Source organism: Ambystoma mexicanum, chromosome 13 (assembly GCF_040938575.1).
Source record: "Ambystoma mexicanum isolate Mex_15411 chromosome 13, UKY_AmexF1_1, whole genome shotgun sequence".
In the NCBI taxonomy this organism is placed as follows: domain Eukaryota; kingdom Metazoa; phylum Chordata; class Amphibia; order Caudata; family Ambystomatidae; genus Ambystoma; species Ambystoma mexicanum.
Window position 1 is genome coordinate 3,324,098 of NC_090938.1, and position 20,096 is coordinate 3,344,193.

At 49.2% G+C, this 20,096-nt stretch overlaps 1 protein-coding gene across 2 annotated transcripts in view; it reads right to left on the bottom strand.

Moving 5' to 3' along the window:
- Window positions 1-20,096, bottom strand: part of STRIP1 (striatin interacting protein 1) — a 306,491-nt gene that overhangs the window by 271,894 nt on the left and 14,501 nt on the right. For both annotated transcript variants that reach the window (XM_069632974.1, XM_069632973.1), the window contains exons 2-3: window positions 12,645-12,714; window positions 3,201-3,275 (exon numbers count right to left, since the gene is read on the bottom strand). In XM_069632974.1, the coding sequence (XP_069489075.1) occupies window positions 3,201-3,275; window positions 12,645-12,714 (145 nt within the window). The remainder of the gene's footprint in view (window positions 1-3,200; window positions 3,276-12,644; window positions 12,715-20,096) is intronic.

Here is a 20,096-nt window from a genome sequence, read left to right on the forward strand (position 1 = left end):
GGCACTGGTTGTGTTCCTTAATTATTCAGATTCAAGATTTGGGTTCATGCATTCAACAGTCAAAGTTTACTGACTTGCTTCAATGTTACATTTCTCTTAAGTTCGGTATTCAATATGCATTGGCTTTATTTAAGCTTCCCTTTTAGCTCAGTATTCAAGATGTGTTGGCTTGCTCTTAATTCACTGCTCTCATTCAACAATAACAGCTCAGTTTACGAGCCTCACGGTTACAGTAACACCGGGTTTCTCGATCTCAAACTAACCGCCGCATTGCGCAGTCTGTTTCGATATCGCGCTGGCAACAAACTGGTCGACTTTCTCCAAGGGGGCCTTTCTCTACCCCTTAGCCACGCTCTCGCTCTTGCAGCACCATAGGAGAATGAGAAATGCATTTGATGGACTGAAGGACGATCCATCATCTGGTCCCCTTCCTTCGCCTTGCCTCTGCGCCATAGAGCTTTTGCTCCCACTTCACACTTGCCGGGACCCTCAGCTGCTTCAGTCCTCAGTGTGCTTCTCCAGCTCACAACGGCTCCCATCAGCGTCTCGCCTCTCACCCCTTACCTTCCTGTCCACACCACTTTTATACACCTGACTTGTGTAAAAGGGTTGCAGGTGAGAGTCCTTTCTCTTAATTGCCTGACCATAGTTAGGCTGATTAATAAGACATGCCTGATCTTGATAATGGTACTCCTCTGAAGCCCTCTTCCTCATCTCAGTACCAAGTGGTGTAGCTCCATTTTGGTGTACATCACTCCTAGTCGTCTCTTCCTCATCCAAGTATTGTCAAATGTCATAGGTGGAGAATTGAGGGGAGCTAGCTTATAGCAGCCCATAAAGGTTGGGGGAGGGTTAGGTTTGTCATCAGACTAAGGGGTGTACCATGTCTTGCCCAACCCATATTTATCCCTTTTTGCTCTTTTCCTGGTACATCTGAACTGACGGTGCCTTCTACTTTTTCCTTTATCAATGCCACATGGATAACAATATCCCATTACTGTCCTAGGAACCGAGGGTTCTTCTTGAAAGGAAGCTGGGTAATACTGTGTCACGTCCGAGTATATCGCATTCTCAATCACCAAAGATCCTCCGCCCAGGTGACCCTCCCTCGCTTTTCCATCCCCAGGGTCAGGATCCAAAAGCGATGGCCTTCACCAGCCACCTGCGCAGAAGATCCTAAGTGATTGGAACTGAGAATACACTCAGGTTTCTTACAACAGGGAAAGTCTAAGTGTGGAAACCTGTAAGGCGGGACGTTATTTTGCAATGCAGCTAAAGGAAGGGTTAAAGGTCTGCATACAAACGGTCTCATGTGAAGCTGCAGCAAAGGGAGGAGAGCTTTGTGTGGAAGGTCGTCACCTTTACCGGATTGTGAACATGGATAGAGAGTTTTACATGCAGCAAAAAAGAAGTGGTGGCGGTCTGTGCAGATGGATAGAACAGTCTCATGCAACTGTAAAGGGTGGCAGGTGAGGATGGGCTGTACCGCTGTACGCAAAGAACAACCTTATGTGACTGTACAGCTGCACGCTCCGGTTGCTAAGGAGTATCTATCACAACATTGCTTCCCATTTGCACAGATTCTTGGTAGTACTAGGTACGATGGAGGAGTTTTTTTTCTGCCAGTTACAGGGTGACTAGGGGGAAGAGAACGAGAAGGAGTATGCGAGAGTGTAAATGAATGACATGTTTGTGCAGGTGTAGGGAAAGGTTCTGTTTTTGTCCCATCAGCGTCTCGCCTCTCACCCCTTACCTTCCTGTCCACACCACTTTCATACACCTGACTTGTGTAAAAGGGTTGCAGGTGAGAGTCCTTTCTCTTAATTGCCTGACCATAGTTAGGCTGATTAATAAGACATGCCTGATCTTGATAATGGTACTCCTCTGAAGCCCTCTTCCTCATCTCAGTACCAAGTGGTGTAGCTCCATTTTGGTGTACATCACTCCTAGTCGTCTCTTCCTCATCCAAGTATTGTCAAATGTCATAGGTGGAGAATTGAGGGGAGCTAGCTTATAGCAGCCCATAAAGGTTGGGGGAGGGTTAGGTTTGTCATCAGACTAAGGGGTGTACCATGTCTTGCCCAACCCATATTTATCCCTTTTTGCTCTTTTCCTGGTACATCTGAACTGACGGTGCCTTCTACTTTTTCCTTTATCAATGCCACATGGATAACAATATCCCATTACTGTCCTAGGAACCGAGGGTTCTTCTTGAAAGGAAGCTGGGTAATACTGTGTCACGTCCGAGTATATCGCATTCTCAATCACCAAAGATCCTCCGCCCAGGTGACCCTCCCTCGCTTTTCCATCCCCAGGGTCAGGATCCAAAAGCGATGGCCTTCACCAGCCACCTGCGCAGAAGATCCTAAGTGATTGGAACTGAGAATACACTCAGGTTTCTTACAACAGGGAAAGTCTAAGTGTGGAAACCTGTAAGGCGGGACGTTATTTTGCAATGCAGCTAAAGGAAGGGTTAAAGGTCTGCATACAAACGGTCTCATGTGAAGCTGCAGCAAAGGGAGGAGAGCTTTGTGTGGAAGGTCGTCACCTTTACCGGATTGTGAACATGGATAGAGAGTTTTACATGCAGCAAAAAAGAAGTGGTGGCGGTCTGTGCAGATGGATAGAACAGTCTCATGCAACTGTAAAGGGTGGCAGGTGAGGATGGGCTGTACCGCTGTACGCAAAGAACAACCTTATGTGACTGTACAGCTGCACGCTCCGGTTGCTAAGGAGTATCTATCACAACATTGCTTCCCATTTGCACAGATTCTTGGTAGTACTAGGTACGATGGAGGAGTTTTTTTCTGCCAGTTACAGGGTGACTAGGGGGAAGAGAACGAGAAGGAGTATGCGAGAGTGTAAATGAATGACATGTTTGTGGAGGTGTAGGGAAAGGTTCTGTTTTTGTCAGCTGAGCACCCTAGGGGTTCTGTGGGTTGCCACTGTGGTAGAAATCCTGCAGGCCGGTATTATCGGAGACCTTCGAAAACACTTCGAGCTTTTAGTAGTCAGGACCCCATGGTAGTCTACAGAAGCTTTAGCCAGCTGTGTGTTTCTCTACATAGGGAGTCGAGTAAGAGGGAAGTTTCTACAACCTTCAGCAGCCATTGTAGTGTTGAGAAGACGACAAGCGGTCTAGGCACATAGATGGCACATGCAGTTGCAACTGCTGTAGGGATGTAAGACACTGCACTTACCGTGAACTTTAAAATCTTCTTCAAAGCATTTCCTGTTGAGAAGAAACTCTGGGCCTTCTGTGTAACTGTATAGCTCTGTCACAGAAAGTAAACAACATCAATCATTTATTTGGGTACTTGTAATGCAGGTGCATTTTGCATGGCATCTAGTAAGATCATCAGAAGTAGAGGGGGTTGTAAAAACTTGCATAAAGTGCCAGGTGTTAAAAGTATCAAAAACAGGATAACAAAGTTCTTTAAGGTGCCGGCAAAAGAATTATAGAGGTCAGCTCCTCGATGCAAATCTTCTGCTAATCCCCAGAGCACACCGAGATGCAACTAAAACACCATTGGCGTAGAAATAGCCACACAGAGAGGAAGAGCAGCACACAATTCAGAAACCAAGAACCTGCACATTGAAGGAGCCACAGCCAGCAGAGAATAACAGCAACCAGAGACCAGGAACCACAGCCAGCAGGAAACACAGCATCCAGAGGGCAAGAGCCACGACAAGCAAAGAGATCAACCCATCAAACAGGGAGCAGGAGCCACAGCCAGCAGAGAATAACAGCAACCAGAGACCAGGAACCACAGCCAGCAGGAAACAGAGCATCCAGAGGGCAAGAGCCACGACAAGCAAAGAGATCAACCCATCAAACAGGGAGCAGGAGCCACAGCTACCAGAGAAGAACAGCAGCCAGAGACCAGGAACTACATTCAAGAGGAAACACAGCATCCAAAGGCCAAGAGCCACAAGCAAAGAGACCAACCCAGCAGCGGAAGCCACAGCCAGCAGAGAATAACAGCAGCCAGACACCAGGAACCCCAGCCAGCAGGAAACAGCATCCAGAGGGCAAGAGCCATGACCAGCAAAGAGACCAACCCAGCAAGCAGGGAGCGGGAGCCACAGCCAGCAGAGAATAACAGCAACCAGAGACCAGGAACCACAGCCAGCAGGAAACAGAGCATCCAGAGGGCAAGAGCCACGACAAGCAAAGAGATCAACCCATCAAACAGGGAGCAGGAGCCACAGCTACCAGAGAAGAACAGCAGCCAGAGACCAGGAACTACATAAAAGAGGAAACAAGACATCCAGAGGCCAAGAGCCACGACAAGCAAAGAGACCAACCCAGCAAACAGGAAGCGGGAGCCACAGCCAACAGAAAACACAGCATCCAGAGACCAAGAGTCACGACAAGCAGAGAGATCAACCAAGCAAACCGGGAGCGGAAGCCACAGCCAGCAGAGAAGAACAGCAGCAAGAGGCCAGCGACCACAGCCAACAGAAAACATAGCATGCAGAGGCCAAGAGCCACAACAAGCAAAGAGATCAACCCAGCAAACAGGGGGCGGGAGCCAAAGCCAACAGGAAACACAGCATCCAAATGCCAAGAACCACATGCAAAGAGACCAACCCAACAACAGAAGCCACAGCTAGCAGAGAATAACAGCAGCCAGAGACCAGAAACTACATCCAAGAGGAAACGAGGCATCCAGAGGCCAAAAGCCACGAAAAGCAAAGAGACCAACCCAGCAAACAGGAAGCAGGAGCGACAGCCAACAGAAAACACAGCATACAGAGACCACGAGCCATGACAAGCAGAGATCAACCAAGCAAACCGGGAGCAGAAGCCAAAGCCAGCAGAGAACAGCAGCAGCCAGAGACCAGGAACCCCAGCCAGCAGGAAACAGCATCCAGAGGCCAAGAGCCACGACCAGCAAAGAGACCAATCCAGCAAACCTGGAGCAGGAGCCACAGCCAGCAGAGAATAGCAGCAGCCAGAGACCAGGAACCAAAGCCAACAGGAAACAGCATCCAGAGGCCAGAGCCACGACAAGCAAAGAGACCAACCCAGCACCCAGGGGAGCAGGAGCCACAGCCAGCAGAGAAAAACAGCACCAGAGCTCAAGAAACGCAGTCAACAGTAAACACTGCATCCACAGACTAAGTGCCACGACACTCAAAGAAACCAACCCAGCAAACAGGGAGCGTGAGCCACAGTCAGCAGAGAATAACAGCAGCCAGAGATCAAGAAACATAGCCAACAGGAAACACAGTATCCAGAGGCCAAGAGCCACAGCAAGCAAAGAGACCAACCCAGTAAACAGGGAGCAGGAGCCACAGCCAGCAGAGAATAACAGCGCCAGAGATCACAAACCACAGTCAACAGAAGTGATATAGGCTATCTAGATAAGAGGCACATATAATAAACTGTGCTGCTAAAAGAACATGTTGGTTAAAGCATATAGGAGTGGCTATAAAAAAAATCATTTTAACTCACAAAGGGTGATTTGCACCAGGTAGGGACACTTGAGTGCTTTGCTACACCCCCATCTCTACCCTGAAGATAATCCATACACAGGAAGAGGCAGAGTGCTTTTGTATGTCCCGAAGAACACAATTGGATGAAATTAGTGTTCGGTCTGTCAAAACTATATTGGAAGGATGGCTTTTGCTATGTAGGGATAAAGATACAAATGAATAGGTCTAAGGGATGGGGGGAGGAAATCGCCTTTGCACTGTATCGATTTGTTCCTTGAACTTAGGATGCATAGGAGAGCGCAAAGGTGATTTCCCCACCCCCCCCCCATACCTTAGAGCTATTCATTTGTATCTTTATCCCTACGTAGCCCTCCTGGACAGAATAGGTTCCTCACCAGGAGCCCTATTTATAAATCTGGCTTTTTCTATGTACATCTAGTAGGGAACATTTTAGAAAATAAGTTGGTTTTCCAGCATCCAGAGGCCAAGAGCCACGACAAGCAAAGAGACCAACCCAGCACACGGGGAGAAAGAGCCCCAGCCAGCATAGGATTACAGTGGGCAGAGATTTAGAACAACCATCAACAGAAAACACAGCGCCAACAGCCATGATAAGCAGAGACAAACTCAGCACTCATACCAGGAGGCAAAGCCAACAGAGAACAACACGGCATCTAGAGACCAATAGTTACGGCCATTATAACCCAACAATGTCCAGAGTCAAAGAGTCACGAGAAACAAAGCAAAAAGACCAACACAGCTTCTAGAGAGAAGAGCCACAGCCAGCAAAAAGACCAATACATCTTCCAGAGACCAGGGGACACAGTAAGAAGAGCGTGGCAAGGCTAACTACACACGTGACACAGTCCAATTTAGGGATTTCATTAATGATTTCTTCAAGAAAGGAGTTGGACCAAACACCTACAGGAAAACGTCTGTAAACAAGACGATCTTTCTAAAGCAAACTGTGTCGAGGATGGGACAACACATAGGGAGTGCCTCTCCAGATATCCCACACCTTTGTAATATAATGACCATATCATGAAGTTCTCTACCTCTTGGTACAAGTCCTTGTCCCTTTATGGGACGCCACAATATACAAAGCAATAGCCAACTTGATAGCCAACACAAAGTTCCAAATTAAAATCTGAACTAGTCCGTAGCCTGCTGGCTCCCCTACGCTGTAACAAAAATGTTGCTAAGGGTTGTAAACAAAAGAGTTCTAGTCATAAATGTTCCACCTTGACCCAATGTAACAGAAATGTTTGCCTGGGAAAGCTCTTCTGAGGCTTACTCAGTCTGTACCATTATTCTGTCTCCATGCTTTCGCCGTGCCTCTCAAGCCCTCTGCAAGGTTTTAAGCTTCTCAGGTTCCTCTGGCTGGGCATCCCCTCGGCTTCTGGTTTCCTAGATTTGTACTTTCCCACCAAGTTCCTTGTGGGCTGGTTGGGTTCCTCCCCAGCCTTCAATTCTTTCAGATGGGCCCCTTGCATTTATCATCACTCACTTCAGTGGGTCTCTACCAGACCTTGGGTTTCTCAGCATTCATTTCAGGTCTCCCCCAGACCATGGGTGCCTCAGCATTCACTTCAGGTCTCTCTCAGACCATGCGTGTCTCAGTATTCACTTCAGGTCTCCCCAAGACCATGGGTGCCTCAGCATTACCTTCAGGTCTCTCTCAGACCATGGGTGCCTCAGCATTCCCTTCAGGTCTCTCTCAGACCATGGGTGCCTCAGCATTCCCTTCAGGTCTCCCCCCAGACCATGCATGTCTCAGCATTGCCTTCAGGTCTCCCCCCAGACCATGCATGTCTCAGCATTGCCTTCAGGTCTCCTCCAGACCATGCGTGTCTCAGCATTGCCTTCAGGTCTCCCCAAGACCATGCGTGTCTCAGCATTGCCTTCAGGTCTCCCCAAGACCATGCGTGTCTCAGCATTGCCTTCAGGTCTCCCCAAGACCATGTGTGTCTCAGCATTCACTTCAGGTCTCTCCCGGACCATGGGTGTCTCAGCATTCACTTCAGGTCTCTCCCAGACCATGGGTGCCTCAGAATTCCCTTCAGGTCTCCCCCAAGACCATGCGTGCCTCAGCATTCACTTCAGGTATCTCCCCAGACCATGGGTGTCTCAGCATTCCCTTCAGGTCTCTCCCCAGACCATGGGTGTCTCCGCATTCCCTTCAGGTCTCCCCAGACCATGGGCGTCTCAGCATTCCCTGCAGGTCTCCCCCCCAGACTATGCGTGCCTCAGCGTTCACTTCAAGTCTCCCCCAAGACCATGGGTTTCTCAGCATTCACTTCAGTTCTCTCCTGGACCATGGGTTTCTCAGCATTCACTTCAGGTCTCCCCCAAGACCATGGGTGTCTCAGCATTCACTTCAGGTCTCTCCCAGACCTTGGATTTCTAAGCATTCAATTCACTTTCAACGTATTTCCCTACTCCTAATTCAGGGAACCAATATTACTTGATGAATGCGATTAAATTTAGTGAGAGGAAGCAAGCTTTGAAAGGCATCCTTGGCGTGAGGCATCTTCACGATATTGCCTCCAGCTCCGTCACTGACTCGGCAGGGGTATGCAATCTCTCCTTGCCGATACCTTGCATACTGAGGTAGGAGCGCATGCTTAGTAATCACTTCTCTGTCTGTTTTGCTTGGAGTAAGTCATCAGTGTCATTCTAACAAGTTTCGCAAACTACAAAGTATTGCACAGTCTTCAGCTGAGTGTTTGCCACTTTGTCCCTGGACGTTGTAATCTCTGGCAAAGCTTTGAGAATTCGGGTTACTCCAGGTCACTACTGCATCTTTGAGATGCAAGCCAGGGGCTCCCCACTCTCTGGCATGAGCATCAGGTCTTAGCCGAACCAACCCAGTGCCTAGTGGATTCCCCCACCTGTCAGAAATGGGAGCTCAGTCAACTCACAAGAGACCAAGAGCCACGGGGGTTATAAACTCTCAGTGCCCAGAGGCCAAAAGCTAGGACAAGCAAAGGAAAAGGACCAACACATTCCAGACACCAGGAACCCCAGCAAGCAAAATCAGCGACGCAGCACCTAGAGTCCAAGAGTAATTAAGAGCATAGAGCTCAACATCGTTATTTGAAAGGCCCTCAAACAGACTTCAGAAATTAAAATCAATAACTGTCTATGTATCCTACAGCCCCTCCTCCCGGCACTTACCTTGCACTTGCAACCAGCTGGCCCCATTATTTATCTTGTATTCTACTAACCCTGTAGTGCACTTTCCCTTCCCCTCCACCCTTGCACTTACGCGATCTGAATGACACCTGCCCTAGTAGGATCGTTGTCCGTCTCCCCTTGTTCCCCCCCTTGCCTCGTCGCGTCTTGAAACACTTGTGTATAGGCGCATTACAAATGACTTATCATATCATAACAGTAAGAATCTCTTCAATGAAAGAATCAAAAAATCTAGCTCCAACACCAGGGAACTATTCGCTATACTAAGGGAACTAGAATCCCCCATACCTCCTCCAGACAACATAATTAAGGACAAAGGATGGTGCACCAGCGTCCAAAACGCCCTAACGAATAAAATCAAAACTCTCCAAACTAAAATTGCACAAAAAAAAAAAAAAACTTCCACTAATGAAGTATCTCCCAGCTAGCATGCTAAAATAACCAACCCACCAGGCCCAAATCTCTTCAGGTTCATCAAAATATCGATCCCAGAAACAGAAAAAGTTATAGCCTCACTTAAACCATCCAACCGCAAAGGCGACAACTGCCCTCCCCAGATAATCAAGGATGCTGCCAGGGACCTAGCCCCCTTTATAACCAAACTGATCAACGCATCCTTCTCCTCCAACACCATACCAAGCCACCTCAAAGAATCCTAAGTCCTGCCTCTCCTCAAGAAGCAAACCCTTGACCCTGCTATTCCCACCAATTACAGGCCCATCACCACGGTGCCGTTCCTGTTAAAGATAATAGACAGAGTAGCATACCTGCAAATTCAGCAATATCTTGAAACTCACAAATTACTAGGTCCCCGCCAATCGGGTGTCAGACCACAGCACGGCACTGAGACAGCCCTAATTGATCTCAAGACCCAGATCAACGAGATTAACAACAAAGGGAACACCGCCATGCTACTCCTCCTCGACCTGTCGGCAGCGTTCGACCTGGTGAATCACGCAGTCCTGTGCGAACACCTGGCCTCAGCTGCCTACTTCTCAATAGAGGCCATAGCCTGGATCAAATCCTTTTTGGACAATCGAACAATGAGGGTCTGCTCCACTCTAGCCTCAGCAGACCCCATCAAAATAACCTGCGGGGTACCCCAGGGCTCCTGCGTCTCACCCACCCTCTACAACATCTTTACCAAGCCCTTATTTGACAAGGTGGATAGACTGGGTGTCTCTTATACTAATTACGCAGATGTCACCCAGATCCTCATACCCCTTTCAGGGACCTACGAGTCGGATAATGCCTTGGTAAACAAAATCTCTCTCATCATTCAGGCATGGATGGCCACACACGGCCTATGCCTGAATGATGAGAAAACCGAAAACCTTCTCCTCGGATCCAACACCAATCTAAAAAAAAAACTCAGCTTGAACTATAAGGCCTTCATCATTGATGGCAACACCATCACAGTAGCCAAAACAGTGAAAATGGTAGGCTTTCACCTAGATGCAACCATGTCACTAAAAAAACAAGTCAACTCACTAGCATCCTCCACCGCCTACACATGCAAGCTAATCAGGGCAAGCAGAGCCTTCCTCACCCAAGCTAGCTGCATCATCATCACCAATGCCCTAATACTCTCCAGACTTGACTATTATAACGTCATGTACCTAGGAGCCAACAAACTACAGACACTACAAAATAACGCACTCAGAACAGCCGTCAACCTACCATCCAAGGAACACATCTCCAACTGAAGCAGAGAACACAAATGGCTCAAAATCTCTGACCGCATCACTCTCAAAACGGCATCTCTCATTTTCAAATGCCTAAAGAATGCAGCTCCCCCATTTTGCAGCCAGAATAGCAATAAAACCTCCACCCGCCACCCCAGATCTATTAACTCTTACTGTCTGCAGGTACCAAAATTCAGACAAAAGAAAACCAGCGGCAATAGCTTCCCTGTCTTGGCAGCCCAACGCTGGAACGCCCTCCCACTTAACATTAGGACAGACCAATCCTACTACAGCTTCAGGCGAAACACCCTCACCTTGCTAAGGTCCAATGATCCCCATGACTAACCCTGCCCTCTCACATGCTCATGCCTTTGCTGAAACCTGATTTGACTATGTACAGCATTAAAATGTACATATGTAAATATGCAACCTCTACCGAACTGCTCTGCACAGCATCAAATATGTAAATATGTAAGCAAGTTATTAACTATGTGTATACATGTACCTTCCGCTTCTTACACATGTGTGCCTTTCCAGTAACTAAGTTTTTATGTAATCTTACTTTCCTGTTCTATGTTGCGCCCTGTTACCTCTGGGTTTTGCGCGCTATACTAAATAAATAAACAAATAAACAAACTTCAAAGCGAACTCCACAGTCCAAGAGCTGCTTTTATGGAAAACAAAACATATCACATACTCTCACAGAAGAAACATCACAATTACTGTAAAGCACAGAAACCAAGACGAAGCACAACTTCAGTGACAGAGGCGGCAAGAAAGAGCTCAGCAAGATTCAGAGGAATACACTCAAACTGTGCAAGATCAACACCACAAACAGAGGGAGTCAAAAACGAATGTACTCCAGTAGAAGACAGGATCAATAACTAAAGAAATAGGCAAAACAAGGGGGTTCTGGGAGTCTCTCTACCAGCACGAACACAGCCCATTGACCTGTTCTTTTGCATGTTAAGTGACTTTGGGCTTCACCCTAAGTTAGCAGAGGAATCCAGACGTGGACCCCTTGCTCCCTGTTCTCAGAGAGGCACAGCTCCACCTCAATGATGATGCCCAACACGGCTGAAACAGGTGTATGGGGTTGCTGTTGGTACTCTAGTTCAGAGGAGAATTGCCTAGCATTTCAGTGCTGGACTGCCCCCCTGGCCAGGACAAAGACGGATATGAAGGGATATTTCTCCTCTGTGAAAGGGACATTGAGCTAAAAACTTGGTTGAGACTCTCCCAGGGGCCATCCACCTAAGAACAGGTCAATGGGCTGTGTTTGTGCCGGTAGAGAGACTCCCAGAACACCCTTTGTTTTGCAACTAAAGAAATAGCTCTGCATGCAATAGGTCTTGAACCCCAGACACACATGTGTGAGCGATAATAACAGTGTGCAAGAGAAAGACAAAGCACACACCACAGCAAAATAGAACTAAACAGAAGAGAGCAATAGACAGATACATGAACCACCATGGACCATTTTCCAATAAGTAAAGACAACCAACATCCTCAAAGAAAGGAGGCTGCCGTCTCAGCATTTTACAAACGTTTAGAAACAGATTGTAGCGAGTACAGCAGCTCCACGTCCAACACTCTTAACACTGCGTGTTGTTAAGATATACCTCTTACTGCTGCGTTAATTGTGGCTTCAGAGGGCAGGCTCTGCCATACCATCCTGAGCCCTGGTAGGCACAAGTGAAGCGGGGGCATCAGTGAAGCATAGTTACATTGCAAGTGAGTCCTACACGGACAAAGTGTGATGAAAGTGGAGGTCAAAATCAAAAATGAAAGGGACTCACTGCGAGTCATAGTTTAGGATGTTTGCCTAAACTAAGTAACTAAACCCAGAACCACCTCCCAAGGGTTGGAAAAAGGCCCATGGAAAGAAACCAGTAGAGACAGATGGCGTTCAAAGAAGGAGGTTCAGACAGAACGTCAAAGAAGCAGATATCTGAGATCGAGGCTGGTATGAAAAAGGGGAATGTCCCAGAAAAAAAACACAAAAGGATGACAGCCTGACTTAACCCCTGATGAAAACAGGCCATGACAAGAGGTCCAAGGAGAGACAACCCACAAGCCTCCAACACAAGTTGGGTGCTCATTGGGGCTTAGTGCACGAACACTGGCCCAGTATCCGAAGAAAACATGAAGAGCGGGGTTCACTACAGTGCCCAAAAACATCAAGGAGAGTGCACCGGCTTCCCAGCTTGCATGCTCAGAGTCGCTCCCAAATGGCGCTGGACATAATTAAAAACCATCAATCATCACCTGGAGATCTTACAGAAAGGGACAGGCTAAAATGGACTTGAATTATTATCCTACCTGATAGCTCTGCGCCCCATTTATCAGTATCTGCATACTCAAACTCCAAGTCAGGGGACTCGGAGAAACCCTGCAGAAAAGAAAAAACATAGGAGATAAAGCAAGACAATTCAGGTAATCAATAAGTATGCTATCATTTGGGGAAATGCAGTCTCGAACAGCAGGTGAGAAAAAGCCTGCAAAGAAAAAAGGAAACTCCGACATTAGAAGCTGCCAAGTGCTTGTGCCTGTGACCCTGCAGAGGGAAACTAAAGTCCATCTGCTTGCCTGATGCAAACTCCCACCTGCCAGTCAATGGCACTGCCATCCTAGGACTCTGTCAGGTGTGCTGCTTTGGCACTCACCCGTCAGTAAGTTCCAATGTGTCCCCTCTTAACTGCACTATGTCCCTCGCATGACGACAGTGCATTGCTCACCTCTTACCAGTTAGTAGGTGGAAGTGCACCTCCTCTTACCCAATCAAAACCCTTTCCTCTCTCACCTGGCAGTAGCACACTGGCACTGATTCTGCTCCCACCTGTCCATACATCACTACTCTGCCTACAAGTGGCACTGATTCTGCTCTCACCTGTCCATACATCACTACTCTGCCTATAAGTGGCACTGATTCTGCTCTCACCTGTCCATACATCACTACTCTGCCTACAAGTGGCACTGATTCTGCTCTCACCTGTCCATACATCACTACTCTGCCTACAAGTGGCACTGATTCTGCTCTCACCTGTCCATACATCACTACTCTGCCTATAGGTGGCACTGATTCTGCTCTCACCTGTCCATACATCACTACTCTGCCTATAGGTGGCACTGATTCTGCTCTCACCTGTCCATACATCACTACTCTGCCTATAAGTGGCACTGATTCTGCTCTCACCTGTCCATACATCACTACTCTGCCTACAAGTGGCACTGATTCTGCTCTCACCTGTCCATACATCACTACTCTGCCTATAAATGGCACTGATTCTGCTCTCACCTGTCCATACATCACTACTCTCCCTATAAGTGGCACTGATTCTGCTCTCACCTGTCCATACATCACTACTCTCGCCTTATAAAGTTGCACCGATTCTGCTCTCACCTGTCCATACATCACTACTCTCCCTCTCACCCTATAAGTGGCACTGATTATGCTCTCTCCTGCCCATACATCGCTACTCTCCCTCTCACCAAGTGGCACTGATTATGCTCTCATCTGTCAGTGTTCCCCTGCTCTCCCTCTCAACCCGTCAGTAACTGTTCCCCTTCAAAGAGGCACTCCTCCCAGTCTCCCCCAATCACCCGGTCAGTGGCACAGATCCGCCATCAGTGTGTAAGTGCTCCCCCTCACTGTGTCGAAAAGTGGTGCTGCGCCCACACCCAGTCAGTAGGTAGTGGTGCTCCCCGTCAGTAAGCGGCACTGTTCTCCCGCTAAACCCGTCAATAAGCACAACTGCTTCCATCTCACCCTGAGACAAGCTTCGCCTCACAAGGTCAGTAATAGGTGATGTTCTCCTCTCAACCTGCCAATGGCACTACTTCTGCTCTGACCCGGTCAGTGGCAAAGCTCCCCATCTCTCGTCAGTCAATAGCACAGCTCTCCCCGCTAACCCAGTCGGTTGCATGCTTTTGCTCTTACAAGTGAGAATATGCGGTAATGATCTCCTCACTCTGTCAGTGAGCGACATTGCTCCTGATGTGCACTGCTCCCACCACCCCCCATCAGTAAGCAGCACTGCTTCTGCTCTCACCTGTCAGTATGAGGCACTGCTCTCTAACTCTCTTACCCAGTCAGTGACACTGCTCCATCCTCACCCTGTCACTAAATGGCACTGTTCTTTCTGATCGAGTCTATGGCACTGCTTCTGCTCTGACCAGTTCAGAGTCTGTCCTTCCCATTTCTCAGTCACTAGCACAGCTCTCCCGCTCACCCAGTCGGTGGCACTAAGTCTACTCTCACCTGTCAGTATGTGACACTGCTCTCCCCCTCCAGCTGTCAGCAGTACAGCTTCTGCTCTCACCTGTATTAGTATCTGGCATTGCTCTCTGCCTCACCCTGTCAGTGTGACTGCATCTGCTCTTCCTTGTGTCAGTATGTGGCACCACTCTACCTGTCAACGGCATTACTTGTGCTCTCACCTGCCAGCCTCCTCCTTCCCTGCCTCCTCTGTTAAATCCCACAGTTGCTGAGATTGGTGACAAGGGCCCTTATGTGTCTTCCTGGGCCCAGGCCTCCCACACCCAATCACCAACAGCCTCCACCCATCCCAGTGCTTTGCCTTGGCACCCACTGGCCTATGCCACCACAGGCCTGCACTTACCCATCTATTGGCAGCTGACCACTCCATCTAGGCATTTACAGCTGCCCACTCCCTAACACGTCCTTTGCTATACTAGCACTCACCCCCCACTCACTCATCCCTTCTCTCTGCACTTGCATGTTCTGAACGCTCACAAGGCCTAGTAGGTCCGCCTCGATCTTTCATCGTTGTATTTGCTCTTTTCCTTGTCCCCTCATGTGGCCATGTGGGCGCTTTGAAACAATTTACTTGATGTATAAGCACGTTACAAATGCACAATAAATCGAATAAATACATCCTCATCAAACGACTCTGACACCCTCGGCATCACTGACCAGGCACTGGATTGGCTAACCTCTTTCCTCACTAACTGCCCCCCTCCCAGCTGCAGTTGGGCCCTTTCTCATCCACCACCAGACTCTCTACCTGTGGCATCCCCAAGGCTCTATCCTATCGCCATGGCTCTTAAATATCTATCTCGCTCCTCTTGCTCACCCGATTTCCTCCTTATCTCCTCATTTTCAGTGTTATGCTGATGACTCACAGCTTTCCTTAAAACTTCCTTCTACTACCTCCTCTTCCTCCTCTCATCCCAATCTGTCCGTCCACCATTCAAGCATGGTGTGCATCCAACAATCTTTGTCTTAACGCCAGTAAGACTGAGATCCTTCTCATTGGGACACCTACCCCCTCTTTTTCTCTGACCCCCTGGCCGCCCTCTTTGGGCCTTCACCATCCTGTGAGGACAAAAACCGCGGGGTCCTCTTCGATTTCGCTCTCTCCTTCACCCCTCACATCAGGGAACTAACAAAGAAGTCCCACTTCCAGCTCCTGCTCACAGGCATTCTTCCTTTCCTCACCTTCCACAGAAGCTCAATGTCTCCAGAGCTCTGGTCCTCTCCAGGTTGGACTACAGCAACAGCCTCTTTCTCAATCGTCCTCTTTCCTCTCTAAGCCCCCTCCAACTACTCCAGAATAGGGCTGCAAGACTTATCCTTGGCCTCAAGCCCAGGGATCGTATCTCTCCAGGCCTAAAATCTCTCCATTGGCTCCAAGTGGGTGCAAGGATCAAATTCAAGACCCTCTGCATCACCCACAAGGCCTTCTGGGGCCTGGGACTATGCTATTGCCAACTTTACCTCCCTAAATACTTCCCTGCTAGAGCCCTACGCTCCTCTAATCCTAACTCTCTTGACAGTCAAAGGCTTCTCCAAACAGAGAGTGGGGGGGCAAGTCTCTCCTCAGCTGGTGTATCCCTTTGGAACAGCCTACCTGCCCCTCTCAGACTTGAGCCGGACCTCCTGAAGTTCTGAAAACTGCTCAAAATTCTGCCTTTCTCTACTGCTTTCCCTTCCCTGTTAATCACCCCACTGCTGCTGTGACCGGTGGCCTGATCCTCCTGAGTCTCACATGATTCCATGCTCTTCTTCCCAGTCAATATGAGAACCCCCCCCCCCCCCACTGCACTGCCCTGGCCTGGCGGCTCAGCACTGTTCGGACCAGGAGGATCCAGGGTCTGACCCACCTGCTATGACAGCAGGTAAGCATGCACCAACATGTGTTAACACCCTCTGTCCCCTCAGGCCATCCCACACTCTCTAGTCCCCCCTTGCTGTTCCCTTGTGCCCAGCAGTCCTTCCTGCACACAGGAGTCTGTCCTGATACATTCTGGTTTCACCATCACCGTGTTGTGGCTAATGCTGGATTTTACTTTTATGGACTTCGATTCACGATGAGTCACCCTTTCTCAACTCTCATGCTGGACTTCCTTTGCATCTTGTACTCATTGTGGCCCCGAATCATTCTGTTCCATCGTCATCTTGTATCCTGGCTTGCAACATTATGTGTTACTATTGACTTCTGCAATTGTATTCGCTCTCCTCTCTTGCTTCTCCGCTCTTTTTGACTGCTTGCTCTCTGTTCTCTCCTCCCCTCCCCTCTCCCTTTTCCCATCTCCTCCCCTTACTTTCTTCTATGCGCTTACTCTATCAGAATTGTCCCTCGACCTACTATGATAACCTTGTCTGTCTCCTCCCTTCTCCCCTTACTTGTTTATTCCCCCTAACCCTGCCAACACTATCTGAAATGTCATCAGGCCTAGTACGATAGTCGTTTGTTTTGTTCCTCCCCTCACTTTCTGCACCCCTCTCCCTCACCTTTTGTTTTCCTCCGGCTCTACCAGAAACGTTGTCAGGCCTAGTACGGTAGTCGCCTGTCTGTTTCCATTTCCTTCCCACTCTCCCCCTCCCTTATCTATGTCTTAGCACTTGCACTATCTGAAATGTCGTAAGGCCGAGAACGATGGTTAATTTCACATCTTTACTGTTCATGGCCTGTAAGAAGGTCGTTGTATTTTCCCTTGTTCCCTTCCTTGCCTTGGAGCGCTTTGAAACACATTGTGTATAGGCGCTATATAAAGAAACTATCCTATCAGCACTTAGCCTGAGATTTCCTTCCTGGCACCCCTCAGCACTTCCCTACCAGGCCCTCCACCAGCACTTGTGTACTCCTCTGCCCCCACCTCCATCACGTCTGAATGCCACAATGTTTAGTAGAACCACAACTGTATATTTACTGGTTTCTGCCATGGTTATTATTTCCCCTGCTCCCTTCCCATTTAGCCTTGTGGCGCTTTGAAACACAATTCTGTTGTATAGGCGCCTAATAAATGCTCAATAAAATAATACAAAATAGATATATATTGTCCTGCTGTCCGCGCATCCCGTCAGTGGCACTGCTTCTGCTTTTACCTGTCTGCATGTGGGACTGCTTTTCCCCTTACCCTGTATGCGTCACTGCTTCTCCTCTCACTTTTGTCAGCATGTTGCACTGCTCTTACCCTGCAAGTAGCACTACTGCTGCTCTCACCAGCCAGTATGTGGTACAGATCTCCCCCTTGTCATGTCAGTGTCACTGCTTCTGCTCTTTGCCGTCAGTGGCACTGCATTCCCCCACCCCGTGGCACTGCTTCTGCTCTCACCCGTCAGTGGCATCGCACTCCTCCTTACCCTGGCAGTGGCGCTGTTTCTGCTCTCACCTGTCAGTATGTGGCACTGCTCTCCCAGTCAGCGGCACAGCTTCTGTTCACACCTGTCAATATGTGACACCACTCTCCCAGTCAGCGGCACTGCTTCCGACAGAATGTAGCACTGCTTGTCAGTATGTGGCACTGCTTCTTTCAGCATGTGACACTGCTTCTGCACACACCTGTCAGCGTGTGGCACTGCTTCTGTCAGTATGTGGCACTGCTTCTGCTCACACCGTCAGTATGTGGCAATGCTCTCCCAGTTAGTAGCACTGCTTCTGTCAGTATGTGGCACTGCTTCTGCTCACACCGTCAGTATGTGGCAATGCTCTCCCAGTTAGTAGCACTGCTTCTGTCAGTATGTGGCACTGCTTCTGCACACACCGTCAGTATGTGGCAATGCTCTCCCAGTTAGTAGCACTGCTTCTGTCAGTATGTGGCAATTCTTCTGCACACCTGTCAGCATGTGGCACTGCATCTGCTCATATCGTCAGTTAAGTGGCAATGCCCTCCCAGTTAGTAGCACTGCTTCTGTCAGTATGTGGCACTGCTTCTACTCACACCTGTCAGTATGTGGCACTGCTTCTGTCAGTCAGTGGCACTGCTTCTGCTCACTCCCGTCAGTATGCGTCAATGCTCTCCCAGTCAGTAGCAATGCTTCTGATCACACCTGTCAATATGTGGCACTGCTTCTGATCACACTTGTCAGTATGTGGCACTGGTCTCCCAGTCAGTGGCACTGCTCATTAGTACGTGGCACTGCTCCTGATCACACCTGGCAGTCTGTGGCACTGCTTATACTCACTCCTGTCAGTGGCACTGCACGCCTTACCCTGGCAGCGCTGTTTCTGCTCTCACCTGTCAGTATGTGGCACTACTCTCCCAGTCAGTGGCACGGCTTCTGTTCACACCTGTCAAGTCAGTGGCAGAACTGCTTCTGCTCACACCTGTCAGTCGGTGGCACTGCTTCTACTCACACCTGTCAGTCGGTGGCACTGCTGTCCTAGTCAGTGGCACTGCTTATGATCACACCCGTCAGTATGTGCCACTGCTTCTGCTCACACAGTGGCACTGCTTCTGCTCACACCTGTCAGTCTGTGGCACTGCTCCTGTCAGTCTGTGGCACTGCTCCTGTCAGTCTGTGGCACTGCTTCTGCTCACACCTGTCAATCTGTGGCACTGCTTCTGTCAGTCAGTGGAACTGCTTCTGCTCACACCTGTCAGTCTGTGGCACTGCTTCTGCTCACACCTGTCAGTCTGTGGCACTGCTTCTGCTCACACCTGTCAGTCTGTGGCACTGCTCCTGTCAGTCAGTGGCACTGCTTCTGCTCACACCTGTCAGTCTGTGGCACTGCTTCCGCTCACACCTGTCAGTCTGTGGCACTGCTTCTGCTCACACTGGTCAGTCTGTGGCACTGCTTCTGCTCACACTGGTCAGTCTGTGGCACTGCTTCTGCTCACACTGGTCAGTCTGTGGCACTGCTTCTGCTCACACTGGTCAGTCTGTGGCACTGCTCCTGTCAGTCTGTGGCACTGCTTCTGCTCACACCTGTCAGTGGCACTGCTTCTGCTCACACTGGTCAGTCTGTGCCAATGCTTCTGCTCACACTGGACAGTCTGTGCCACTGCTTCTGCTCACACCTGTCCGTATGTGCCACTGCTTCTGCTCACACCTGTCCGTATGTGCCACTGCTTCTGCTCACACATGTCCGTATGTGCCACTGCTTCTGCTCACACATGTCCGTATGTGCCACTGCTTCTGCTCACACCTGTCCGTATGTGCCACTGCTTCTGCTCACACCTGTCCGTATGTGCCACTGCTTCTGCTCACACCTGTCCGTATGTGCCACTGCTTCTGCTCACACCTGTCCGTATGTGCCACTGCTTCTGCTCACACCTGTCCGTATGTGCCACTGCTTCTGCTCACACCTGTCCGTATGTGCCACTGCTTCTGCTCACACCTGTCCGTATGTGCCACTGCTTCTGCTCACACCTGTCCGTATGTGCCACTTCTGCTCACACCTGTCAATCTGTTGCACTGCTTATGTCAGCCTGTGGCACTGCTCCTGTGAGTGGCACTGCTTGTCGGTCAGTGGCACTGCTCCTGTCAGTGGCACTGCTTGTCAGTCAGTGGCACTGCTCCTGTCA